A 12,259-nucleotide genomic window follows, 5' to 3' on the forward strand; every position below is an offset into this window, starting at 1 on the left:
GGTAACGCGCCACATAGTATAATATCGTTGCGAAAATAAGTTTTGAAATGGACAAGCTTGCACCGTAAACCAATACTCTTCTTCGAGAAGCCATAGCCTTGCTTCCCTTGCACGACAAGCGCTCGTCTTCTATCCGAAGCGTACTTCCTCTATAAATACCAAGTGACCCTTCCATACTTCACTCAACCTTGCCTTTACAAACTCGACAACCATGAATCCCTACTTAGAAAACAATTTTCTTGTGCGCTTGATGGAAGAAATGGAAGAGGAAGAAGAAGAGTTGCAGTTGGCGAGGCACATGGTCAATAGGAGGCGACGTGCACGCAATGAGCGTCGTCATGGTGGTTCGATTCCAGGGCGTGTTAGGATTCATCGTGATCACATGAGCGGCGATGCAAGAATCCGAGCGGACTACTTTGGAGCCAACCCGATGTACACGGATGCTCAATTTCGTAGGAGGTATTTACAATGAACACATTATTTTTACCATGTACAAAACTTTATGACCCGTATTATGACACATGAATTCTATGGTAGGTTCCGCATGCGTCGCCATGTCTTTGAGCGCCTTGTTGATGTTGTGCAACAAGTGGATCCTTATTTTATTCAACGTCCAAATTGTGCGGGTGAGATTGGTCTTTCTGCTCTACAGAAAGTTGTTGCTGCTGTTCGAATCCTTGCTTACGGTATTCCAGCTGATGCCGTTGACGAATACATGCGTATTGGGGAATCTACTGCTCATGAGGCATTGAAACACTTTTGCACGGCCGTCCAAACCGCGTTTGCTCCGTATTATCTCCGTGCACCAAATGCAGAAGATATCGCACGCCTTCTCCAAGTTGGCGAGTCACGTGGGTTTCCTGGTATGCTTGGTAGTGTTGATTGCATGCATTGGGAGTGGCGTAACTGCCCAAGTTCATGGAAGGGGATGTTTACAGGGCGTGGTAAACATCCTACCATGATCTTGGAAGCTGTTGCGTCGTATGACCTGTGGATATGGCATGCATATTTTGGTCTGCCAGGTAGTTGCAACGACATAAATGTTCTTCACCGTTCAAACATTTTCGAAAGGCATCTGAGCGGTGACACACCTCCTGTTTCATTCACTGTGAATGGTCACACGTACAACATGGGATATTACCTAGCAGACGGGATTTACCCAGACTGGCCCGCATTTGTGAAGACAATCCGTAACCCCTACGACGTTAGAACCCAACACTTTGCAACAATTTAAGAGTCTGCTCGAAAAGATATAGAACGAGCTTTTGGTGTACTCCAGAAGAGATGGGGTGTGGTCCGTGGACCTGCATACGGTTGGAGTCCTGAACACATTGGGGACATCATGAAAACATGCATAATATTGCACAACATGATAGTAGAAGACGAAGGTCCATTGTCTTTGAACACAACCTTTGAAAACATCGGAGTGCTGGCAGACACAACTCAAGGTTCAATGGAAGAGCGCAACGACTTCGTCAATCAAAGGTACAACCAACTGAAAGACCGCAACAAATATACTCAGCTTCAGGTAGATCTGATACACCATCACTGGGCGCGACATGGATCCGGAGTTGCATAGGACGCAATGAAACAAGTTCTGTCATGGCTGTTCTTATCTACTGTCGAACTGTCTTTGTTTACTTTTCATTGTTCTACTGTCTGTGTTAGTGTCATGTCTGTTCTACTTCATGTGTCAAGTGTGTGTACTGTGTGTCTGAGTGTCGAAGTGTAGTAGTGTCATGTCTGTTCTACTTCATGCTGGTGTTTCAATTCAATAAGAAGGAGTACTACTGTCATGCAACCACATGTGTGTACAAATGCTAAACAAAAACTGCACCAAGCTCACAGTTCATGAAACCAAATAGTTCAACACATATAGTAAAACATTCAGGTACAAACCATGACAAATAGTTCAAAACAATAACTTGAAAACAAATAGTTCAAAGACGACCTAAAAAATCTGCTACAAACCAGATTACGATCTGACGACAGCAAGCTCACAGTAACAAGTCCGAGTATGCCTCAATTCATAAACGACAAACAAACATATTAAGTAAGGAACCTTCACTGGCCAGATGAAGTAGACCCAGTAACCCTTGCCAGTATCTCTTGTTGCTTGGCTTCATAGTACTGCCGGAGGAGAGGGTTACATTTGCTCAAATCCATGCTTAAGATCATTATCTCCTCTTCCTTGTCCTCCTTTAGTTTCTGCCTTTCAAGCCTTAATTTCTCTAGGTTCAACTTCTTCTTTTCAAGGAGCAATTTCTGCCTCTCATTTCTGTTCATTGAATCCAACTTCTTTTCCTCAGTTGTAACAGCTGTTTTGTACACTGACAGGCGCTCCAAAGATAGATCACCCATGCGTGTCATAAACTCAGAATCTGATGAAGATGTGTCCATAGATTTAGTCCTCTTTGCCTTTTCCTTCGAAGAATCTCGACCAAGGGGCCTCTTGGATGTGAAGCTTGATGGTACAGATTCTTCTGCATCCAAATCGACAGTGTTAGAATGTGTGGGATTAGCGTTGGCTTGCTGTTGTTGTTGACCCATGTGGTTGTCCATCCATTTTGGTTGGTCCTTAAGAATGGCCCAACAGTGTAAAAAGTGGAAAGGCTTCTTCTCAATTGCTGCAAACCTAGAAGCTGCCAGTGATGTCTGCCACATATAACAAATGGTTACAACAGGAACCTACAAACAAACCACTAAATAGTGATGTGAAAATGTTACATGAAAGATTTACCTTGTCTGCGTCACTGAGTCCACTAGGATTCTGTCGGAGGACTGCCATCATGTATCCAGCGAAAGTGGAACACTGTGTTTTGATAGTATCCCATCTACTCATCAAAGATTTTGTGGACCTTTCTGGTAATGTTCCTCGTCTTGAGTTGTATGCTTGAGTAATTCTACTCCAAAATCCTTGACGTTTCTGGCCTGTGTTAATAATGGGATCGCAACTAACAGCAAGCCATGCATGGCATACCCTTGTGTCCTCTTCAGCAGTGAAGTTTGCTAGCTTAGTTCTTTGAGTTGGCTTTTTAGTAACAGCTGGTGTTCTTGAGCCCTCGGGTTGCCCATCAACTGGAAATTCAGAGTGTTGTGTTCCGATAGGCTGCTCGTCAATCTGGCTAAGGAAGCTTCCATATTGAGACATCACCTGGTTCCAATCACTCCCCATTCTATGTAATACAGGCAGATCAAAACATGATATAAATGAGCATGTAGTGAACATGTAACATGGTATAAAGTAAGGCAAACACAGTCGAAGAAAACACATTAATTATTGTAGTAACTGAACCGGATTCAGTTTACATAGACCAGAACATTAAACTCCCCCAAAAGCATGATCATACCAACCGACAAGTACACCTGAACATAGACCTAAACATGCTACATTACTTGTACTGAAGTTAAACCTAGAACACTAGTACGGATATGTGTCGTCGGTTGAGTAGTCACGACCATCGTCGTAGCCCACAAGGTCTTCATACTTAATTGGTGACTCTTCGTCTATCAGTAGCTCGTCTTCTGAACCATCTTGTATGAGAAGCTCCTCTACTGCTTCCTCTTGTTGTGGATGTTCTTTCACTTCACTCTTAGCCATATTTTCTACCTCCCACTGCGTTTGCACTGCTACGTCTTGAAGATCCTTGGCGAGGTCGTCAATCTCAACTAGTGCTCGGTTCAATTCGTCCAGCAAAGGTGAGTTGAAAGGCTGGAAGGCTGATTTGACGACATCAACGATGTCACAACTACGCTTTTGAACAACTCTGAGCAGAGTAGCCAGTGCTTTACGGAGCTTTTCGTTCTCCGAATCCATGGCTACATCAAACACAATGTTCAATTAGTTAACACCGACTACAATTTAAGTATGTTATACAAACTACTCAATCCAAGGGATTCCAAACTATGAGTACAGAGTTATAATTTGCAGATTAGGTTACCTGTTGCATCTATGTGAACCTGCTATAAATTTGCAGATTAGGTTACCATGGTCGCATACAAAATTCATGTTGAGTAATTTTAATCTGGACAGAACGGAATCATAGGGGACGAACAACCCCCCAAACCCGAAATGGATCCCGCAACAATAAGCCATTGATGCATGAAATTCATGCGCATTATTTACAATGCTCAAGATCGTAAACCCTAAACATCCCAGAAACCCTAATCCATACTACCGAATACGAACAATAGAATACGGTAATGATTAAACAAAAAAGGATTTGTGTAGTTCGTACCTCGCTGTTCGCGGATCTGCCTCGGTGGACCGAATCGAAGACGAAGACGACGGCGGCGAGGAGGTTCTCTTCCTTTTGTCGGCTGCCTTCGACGAAGTCGGCGGACGACGAAACCTTTTGCCGATGGCGACTCTCCGGCGACGAACAGGGGGAAGCTGGCTTGGATCTTCGGTTACGGGGGGTCGCGCGGCCTCGGTTCCAAGGGGTGCGAGCTCTACGCCGACAGACCCGCCTCCGCACGGCCGCTTCTCGCCCTCCTGCCTCGACGCCGGCGGCGAAGCGCGCCGGATCGAGGGCTCGGCCCCGGAAGAAGCACTCGCCAGCGCGGGGTACGAATGCGGGGAAGTTTCCTGGCGGCGGCTGGTGGACGAAGAGCGCGGATAGCGCACTCCCGGAGCCCTCCACATTTAGAGTGCCTGCCACATCCTCTAAAATTTAGAGGACGGTATAGAGTGCCTTGCTGGAGCCGTAGGGGACCTGACAGTCCTCTATATTTAGAGGACAGGACCCTTTACAGGGTGCTGTTGGAGACAGCCTAATTCTGCTGGTTCACAACAGCACTGCAAAGGATTTTCGGCAGCCAAAGTCATTTTTGACGGTCAAAAATTAGTCTTTATTTTCGGCTAAATTTTTTGCGGCTAAAAGCCGTCGAAAATAATCTTGTGTCCTGTAGTGGTTGTTAGCTCCAGACCTTCAAATGAACCGTGTCCATGTCTATGGTATGTTTGGATTGGTTCCCTAGACATCCAAACAAAAAAAAAGATCGTTGACTGTTGACACTTTGTGTATTTAAATAAATATCAAATATTAGCCTGCCAAAGGCATAAGTCCAATCCCTTAATTATTTTTGTTGTCAAAGTTGACCAAAGTTTGGACGACTAAAATTTACGCCAAAATTTGGTCCAACAATGGATTGCCAATACATTTGGATAGTATCCAACGATGCCTGTGCCAATCCATCGGCCGGCCAAATTTTGGCGTAAATTTTGGCCGTCCAAACTTTAGCTAACTTTAGCAGTGAAAATAACTAATAGGCTGGACTTGTGACTTTGACCGGCTAATATTTACATCCATCCAAATAAATAAAGTGTCAACAGTCAATGACCTTTTTTTGGTTTGATGTCCAGGGAACCAATCCAAACACCCATATAACGTCACTAGCATGCACTTCACAGCCTTCTACCAAGGCATGCGTGTGCTCAGTGACGATCCATGCAACATCTGCTCCTACAGTGTTGTGCATGCTGATGAGAGAGCTAAACAACCACAGCTGCCGGACCGAATTTTTTGTTTTTTAACCCCTTTTGTGATAAAAATTTACGTTTGGATCCCCAGAAATTTTATTTGCACGTTTGGACCCGATGCTCGGCGCCATAGGCTGTGGCGCCGAGGTAACACAACTCGGCGCTACAGCCTATGGCGCCGAGCTGTGACGTGGCAGCAACGGCTAGTTGCGCCTAGGGCTGACCTGACTCTGACGTGGTGGCGGCGCGGCCTCGTAGCTCGGCGCCGAGCTACGAATTCCTATAAAAGCGCCCGCGCGGCTGGCCGAGAGCAGCGCATTTCATCTCATTTCCAAACTTCGTCAAAATCTGCTGGATTCAAAGATTCGAGTTGGTTACTTCGTAGACCAAGGTATGATGTCCAATCGATTCGTTTTGTATATTGGGTTGTTAGTTTAATAATTTGTATACACCTATTATATTATCATTTCGATTATTAGTTTGTGTAAACTTATTATAAAGCATAATAGGTACAAGTGATAATTATAATCGTTTATTAGATGAAAGACATATACCGAGAGGCGTTGTGGCAGAAGAGAGGTCGTCCTCGGGAGTTATATCCGGACGTATCTAGTAAGGATGCTCCTGTTCCTCCTGAACTCCCCGTGCCTAACTGTGACTGTGGCAAACTGGCTTGGGTACATCAATCACAACATCCAGACACGGCTGCTCGCTGCTACTACCTTTGTGGCAGTTTGGACGTACGTAGCTTATGACTTGTCACTTAATTTTGTTCGCATTCATTATTTTGTAGATATGTAATAGTGCTTCTTTCCATTATTTTAGGGACATCAGAGGTGTTTCTTTTTCCAGTGGATCGACGGTCCTGATAAATTTGACCCTCGATATCTTCTTTTCGTTAATTGGTTGAGTGGAAAGACCAGTCATGAGAGTTTTAAGCGTTGGGTACCTCCTCCCCCGAATCCTCCACCAATGACGGATGCGGAGAAGGAGGTAGCAACAGAAAGACGGATGGACTCACCGCCTCGATGCGATTGTGGAGACCGTGCTGTCATCGACGAAGACTATGAGAAGCAGTTCTGTTGTCCGAACATTGATTATGTGAGCCCATTGATACGCTAAATGTATGAACTAGTTTTTATTTACAATAAATTACTAATTTTTTCTTCTGCAGCCATACGGGTGGCGTAAGTGTCGTTTCAGAGAGTGGTTGTATGGTCCTTTGTCCCATTGGCCAGAGCCAGAGGTAAAGGAAAAGAGATACAATGGGTGGGCGGAAGAAGAGGTCAAATTTGATCCAGTACTATGCAAATGTGGTATTGAAGCTAAGTATGGATTAGTTCCTTCGGAGCTTGGTGTTGGATATTTTTGTGGACATATGGTCGATTACGATGAGGTTGGTTTTTTTTTGCACCAGCTGTAATGTTGTAGCGGTACTTACTATTTTTTTGTAGGAGACGAGAAAATGCAGTTGGGAGAGTTACGACGATAAAGGAGAGGTGATGCGCACAATAGAGTCCAAGAGAATAATGGGACAGAAGATGCGTTGTGGATCTCGGCTCGTCGATTCGTACATTAACGATCGCATACGCGACATGTGTAGGGAAGCAAAATCTGCCTTTTATGATAGCCCGAAGCGTGCAGAGTATAGGAGGTTGAAGGCGGCAGATGAGAAGAGAGCACAAGATGCAAGGGAATGGGAAGCGGCTCAAGCCGAGAAACAGATGTTGGATAATCTTGCTGATCGCCTCAAGGGAAGTAAGTGAGATAAATGATATTATAATTATGTTAGTACAATTTATTTATCTTGACTTTGCTAACTTATTTTTCTCATTATATTTGCAGAGATTGGAAGCGGCGTAAACTATTTGGCCGATGAGGCGCATGCGAGATATGTTCAGGATAAAATGACAACGGTTGAGCTGATGGAGGAGGAGGACGACGACACATCTAGATTGAGTGAGCTTATCGCTCTCGCAGAGGCAGGATTACATGAAGAAGAGGAGGATGACACATCAAGGTTGAGTGAGCTCATCGCACTAGCTGAGGCAGGATTACGTGCTCAAGAGGAAGAGGATGAGTTTATGCCGAAGAGGTAGAGGCAGCTTATTACAAGAAGAAGTCTGATGAGGCTGAGGCTGAGGATGAGCTATTCTCCCAAGCTGCAGATGAAGCAGAAGCCAATTATTACAAGAGAACTGGTGACAAGTGTGATGCAGGACAATGCAGCAAGTGGAATGAGGTTGTCGTTGAGGATTGCGCGACGGATGACTCCGAAGATGAGTTACTCATAGATTGTGATTCAGACTGAAGAATTGTAGCCTATTATGTAATATTTATGTATCAAAAATAATTTAGAACTCTAAAGATGCGTTACTTATTGCTTATTATGTTTTTTACAATTCACAAAATTTTTTTTGCAAGAGTTCCCCTTGTTTTATTAACAACCACAGTTCAAATAATCACATATTATAAGACATGTAAGCATTTCAACATATAATACATCACAAAATAACATCGAATATAAAAACATCCACAGAACATAGTTCTTCATACAATGTCCACAAACAAAGTCCAAAATACAATGTCCACAACACATAGTCCAAAAGACATAACATAGTTCATATTACAACGTCTCCAGCATGAGTCCAAATCACACAGTTTTCAGGATAAGACCAACATCACAAAAGTATTCATTTCCTCCTAGTCTTACCCTTGCCCTTGGCCCCAAGAGCGTCGGTGCCTGGAGTGTTAAGGGTCTCGTGGACGCCTTCTACGTGGTGTCAGCTGTGATGGCTGAGTTGTAGGAGCATCCTGCAACTGAGATGGTCCAATCTCCACCTGACCTGCGGCGCCAGCGCCAGCGTCGTCGTCGTCCTCGTCGTCGTGGGCCACGTCCTCAAACGTGTCCCGCGTCGATCGCGAGGAGCTCAGTCCTGCTGTAGATGGTCCAACTGCACAAATGGGAGGCTGAACGTCCTGCTGCATACGAGGCACATGCAGCTGCACGTCAACGCCCGCTAGAGACCGGCATCCACACCGAGCCGTTGCACGACGAAGATGACGTGATACCCTTTGTAATCGAAATATTAGTTAAAGACATATGTTACAACATACAAATAAACAAGTTTTCTGTTAGACATTGATACTCACTGATAGTAACGATAGCGTAGTAGTATCTGAAGTTCTCTGTGAGATACGCTCAAGTTCAACAACAGATACGAGCATAGAGTTTCCCTATCACAAGTTAAAACATTAGGATGCTCAAAACTAGACATAAAGCATTGAATTGAAATCTCTAATTTTAGTAAAGAAATAGTTACCACTCTATCAAGGATTGGAGCAGCCTCAATTTGGGACCCGTGCCGAGCAGCTATGTCGAAAGTTGTGTCTTCGTCGTCTGACGATTCTTGCTCGGCGTAGTCTGCAGCTGTCCACTGTCCCTTCAGCTTGCACCTAGTCACACCAGAATACCAAATCAAATACCTCCGGAAGTTGTAGTTTGTGTGCGCCTGGTCATTCTCATAGTTAAGATCCCCCTGCTGTTCCCATTCATCAATGTAATCACGATGGTGGGTCTCGAAGTCCGTGACCTTCTTCTGTCTCTGTCTGTGGAACCTGCAAAAGTTAGAACCATATATTAGCGACTAACTGATATTTCAATTATTAGTTAGAATAACAAGTGCATGTAGTAACTCACTTATGAAGTTCTATTGAAGTCGAGAATGGCTCCACCGGAAACTCCTAGCGCAATCTGAACTGTCGAGCAACTCTGTGGGGCAAGTGGTACTCAACAACATAAAAACAGATGAGGGGACACCTCATGAGGTAGAGGTTCTCGTCTATTGAGCACATGCTGCTCAACTGTATGCTGGCGAAATATGGATCAAGATACGGTTGCCAAGTCACCTGCAAAAGTTTTAGAAAGCACATGTAAGCAAACTGGTGTCGTGCGATAAAAGTAGAAAGCACATGTAAAAATATAAAAGGAGACAACTCACCATCGAAGGAGTAAGTGCGTCGAGCTCGTTTGAGTACTCCACGTAAGCACGCTGGTGTCGTGCGAATGGCTCCTCGACCTGGTCCCAGCGGTAAGCAGCCGTGGGCTTAAGCCGATGTCCGGCTACCACGAACCACTCACGAGGAGGAAACTCTCTGGGTCGCCCGCCGGGTATGTGTGCCCACATCCACAGCTGTAGTAGGTAGACACATCCACCTAAGTTGGCGGTCCTCGACGAACGACGATAAGCCTCGCAAAGTTGCCTGTACAGGAAGGCCAACACTGCTGAAGCCCAGCTGTAACCTCCGGTCGTATCCCAGTCAGTCAGGCAGGGCAGAAACATCCATGACGCGCTGTCGCCTGTCGCGTCTGGAAAAAGAATTGAACCAAAGAGATGGAGAATCCAAGCTCGACAATGGTATCCAACCGTCTGCTCGTCTGCACCAGGTGGACACTGCCCAAAGGTCTGCCTAAGCCAGGTCAGTGGGACTCCGGTGTTGTGGCTACCTCGTAGCTCATCCGGAAGCAGTCTCCCAAGAAAGGCCTCCACCCTCTGCCTCCAACCGCCTGGTGATGCCTGACCGGTCACTGGACGACCAATAATGCTGAGACCAAGAATCTTCTGGCAATCTTCAAGCGTCACGATCATCTCACCGCAGGGAAGGTGGAAAGTGTGAGTCTCTGGCCGCCACCTATTGGAAGACAAACGAATACAAAATCATTAGTATGCAAAGTAGATTTGATAATTGTAAATATTAAACAACTAGAGAAGTCTTTACCTGTCGACCAGAGCCGTCAACGCCGCTGGGTTGAAAGTGGGCAGCCCACGGCGGACCTGGTACGATAAGATGTCCAAGCCAGCCCTCTGTAGGAGAGGAGTGTACCTCTCATCGTACCTCATCTCCTCCAGAAACCGGTCGTGGGTCTGGACCCGCAGAACGGGCAACACCTAGCAATCAAAAGAATTTTCATTAGTCAAATATAGGTCGTATATATTAATTCGAAAATTTAATTTATGTACAAAATATTACCTCTCCCTCTGCGGTGAGACGGCCCCTGTGGTGCTCGTCGTAGTGAGGGTCCAGCAAGTGGAATTGCGCCATCCTGCAAATTAAGATATCAACATATTAGAATATAAGTTGTGTACAAAGTGTAACAAAAACATCGACATATTAGAATAAAATTTGTGTATAAAAAAATATATCACACCTGACTAAGTGTCCAAATGCATGTACGTGAGTTGTGGCCAAGTCTACCGCATTTTCCGCATTCATTCTGCTCTGGGGATGTACTCGTAATGCATGCCTGGGTTTTTTTGCTTTCATTGCATTGAACAATGCTGGTAACTTCTCATAACCCTCCTCCCAATCCCCGTATATCATCTTCCATGCTCGCTGCTTTGCCCTCCATGCTTTCCCATAATTGATCCTGTAACCAAACAACTCCGAAGTCATGGTCATAATTGACTTCACCTTCAAGTTTGGCTGACCCTTCAATATCTCCAATATCCTTTTCGCAATCAGGGTAGATGTCAACTGATGATGCTTAGAGCTCAGCTCTGTCTGGGCACAAGTGTGTGGACCTACAATTTTGGTGATCTTAAACTTTCCGGTGTCCTTCTGCCTTCGGGCACATACCCTCCAATTACATTCCGACACCTCGCACACAACAGTGTAACGACGCTGTGCATACGAATGTCTCACCTTGAACGGCCTCTTCCGGTTCACAGAATATTCCTGTAGCCATCGTCTCAGTGTAGGCAGGTCCTTGAAAAGTAAGCCTACCTTAATCTCAATGCTGTCGGCGTTATCCGGAGCCTCTAGCAGTTCATCGTCACGTCCTTCAGCATAAGCACGGGTGGAATGACTTAAACTGCTAAATTCATGTACTGCAGGGTCTCGCTCCGGACACAAACGTCTTATGAGTTCAATTTCTTGCTCGGTCATTTCTTGAACCGGACGGTCATCATCAGAATCTAAGGCCCGTGCAGCCTCATATGGCTCCTCCTCATCCTCAATCTGAACATCAACACTATTGGATGCCCTGCATATGTTGTCCATATTATATGACACAGGCACATCAAGATAAGCAGCATTATCGATATGTGAAGATCATGCATCGGGTCGGAGCAAGAAAAACCACATTAAAAAGTCTAATCAAACGAAATAACGATGGATACGAACAATGTGTCAAAGACACTTACTAGGATGATCGTGAACTGGATCCTGGGTCAATGGGATCTCTTGGGGGGGGTACCACCGCATTAGAAGCCCCACAAACGCCAGGAAGAGGATGAGAAATCTCATACTCGTGCGGACCCGATTGAGCATCAGGCACAACAACCACTTCTTCATGAAGCTCTACCAAAGGAGCTTCAATACGAGATGCATTTGGCATTTGTGGAGATAACCCGACTGGACCATCGCAATGACTAACAGGTAACTTTTGAACAACCACATCCAAACATGGTGGAACCATCGTCTTCACAATTCTTAAATATATCACCCAATCATCTTCTGAGGTAATGGAGATCAACCGTCGGACAATTGTTCCATATGTAATATGGGACATTAAACCCTGAATTGATATTCTAGGGTCGTTTATGTCGCAACTAATCTCCTCACAAGCTCGAGCCAAAAGCTTGTCAAAAGATGGTCTTTCATCGAACAACATGGTCACGATCTTCATACCATCAAAAGTAACACTCCCATAAGCATCTATCTCCACCCTTCCTCCATGGTATAGTGTTACTAGGTTGTCCATCTATTGCAAAAATG

General features: G+C 45.0%; 1 protein-coding gene and 1 long non-coding RNA gene across 2 annotated transcripts; one reads left to right on the top strand and one right to left on the bottom strand.

The window, feature by feature from the left end:
- Positions 1-201: 201 nt before the first annotated feature.
- Positions 202-1,666, top strand: LOC103633107 (uncharacterized). The gene is made up of 2 exons (XM_008654783.4): positions 202-459; positions 538-1,666. Exons 1-2 carry the CDS (start codon positions 212-214, stop codon positions 1,232-1,234), a joined length of 945 nt encoding a protein of 314 aa, XP_008653005.1. The 5' UTR covers positions 202-211; the 3' UTR covers positions 1,235-1,666.
- A 1,612-nt stretch (positions 1,667-3,278) lies between these two features.
- Positions 3,279-4,425, bottom strand: LOC111589740 (uncharacterized). Its single transcript, XR_002748861.1, has 2 exons — positions 4,239-4,425; positions 3,279-3,819 (listed from the first exon to the last, which is right to left on the bottom strand). It is a non-coding gene; the product is annotated as an uncharacterized lncRNA (long non-coding RNA).
- Positions 4,426-12,259: the final 7,834 nt, after the last annotated feature.

The sequence above is a fragment of the Zea mays genome, chromosome 7 (genome assembly GCF_902167145.1).
Source record: "Zea mays cultivar B73 chromosome 7, Zm-B73-REFERENCE-NAM-5.0, whole genome shotgun sequence".
Lineage (NCBI taxonomy): Eukaryota > Viridiplantae > Streptophyta > Magnoliopsida > Poales > Poaceae > Zea > Zea mays.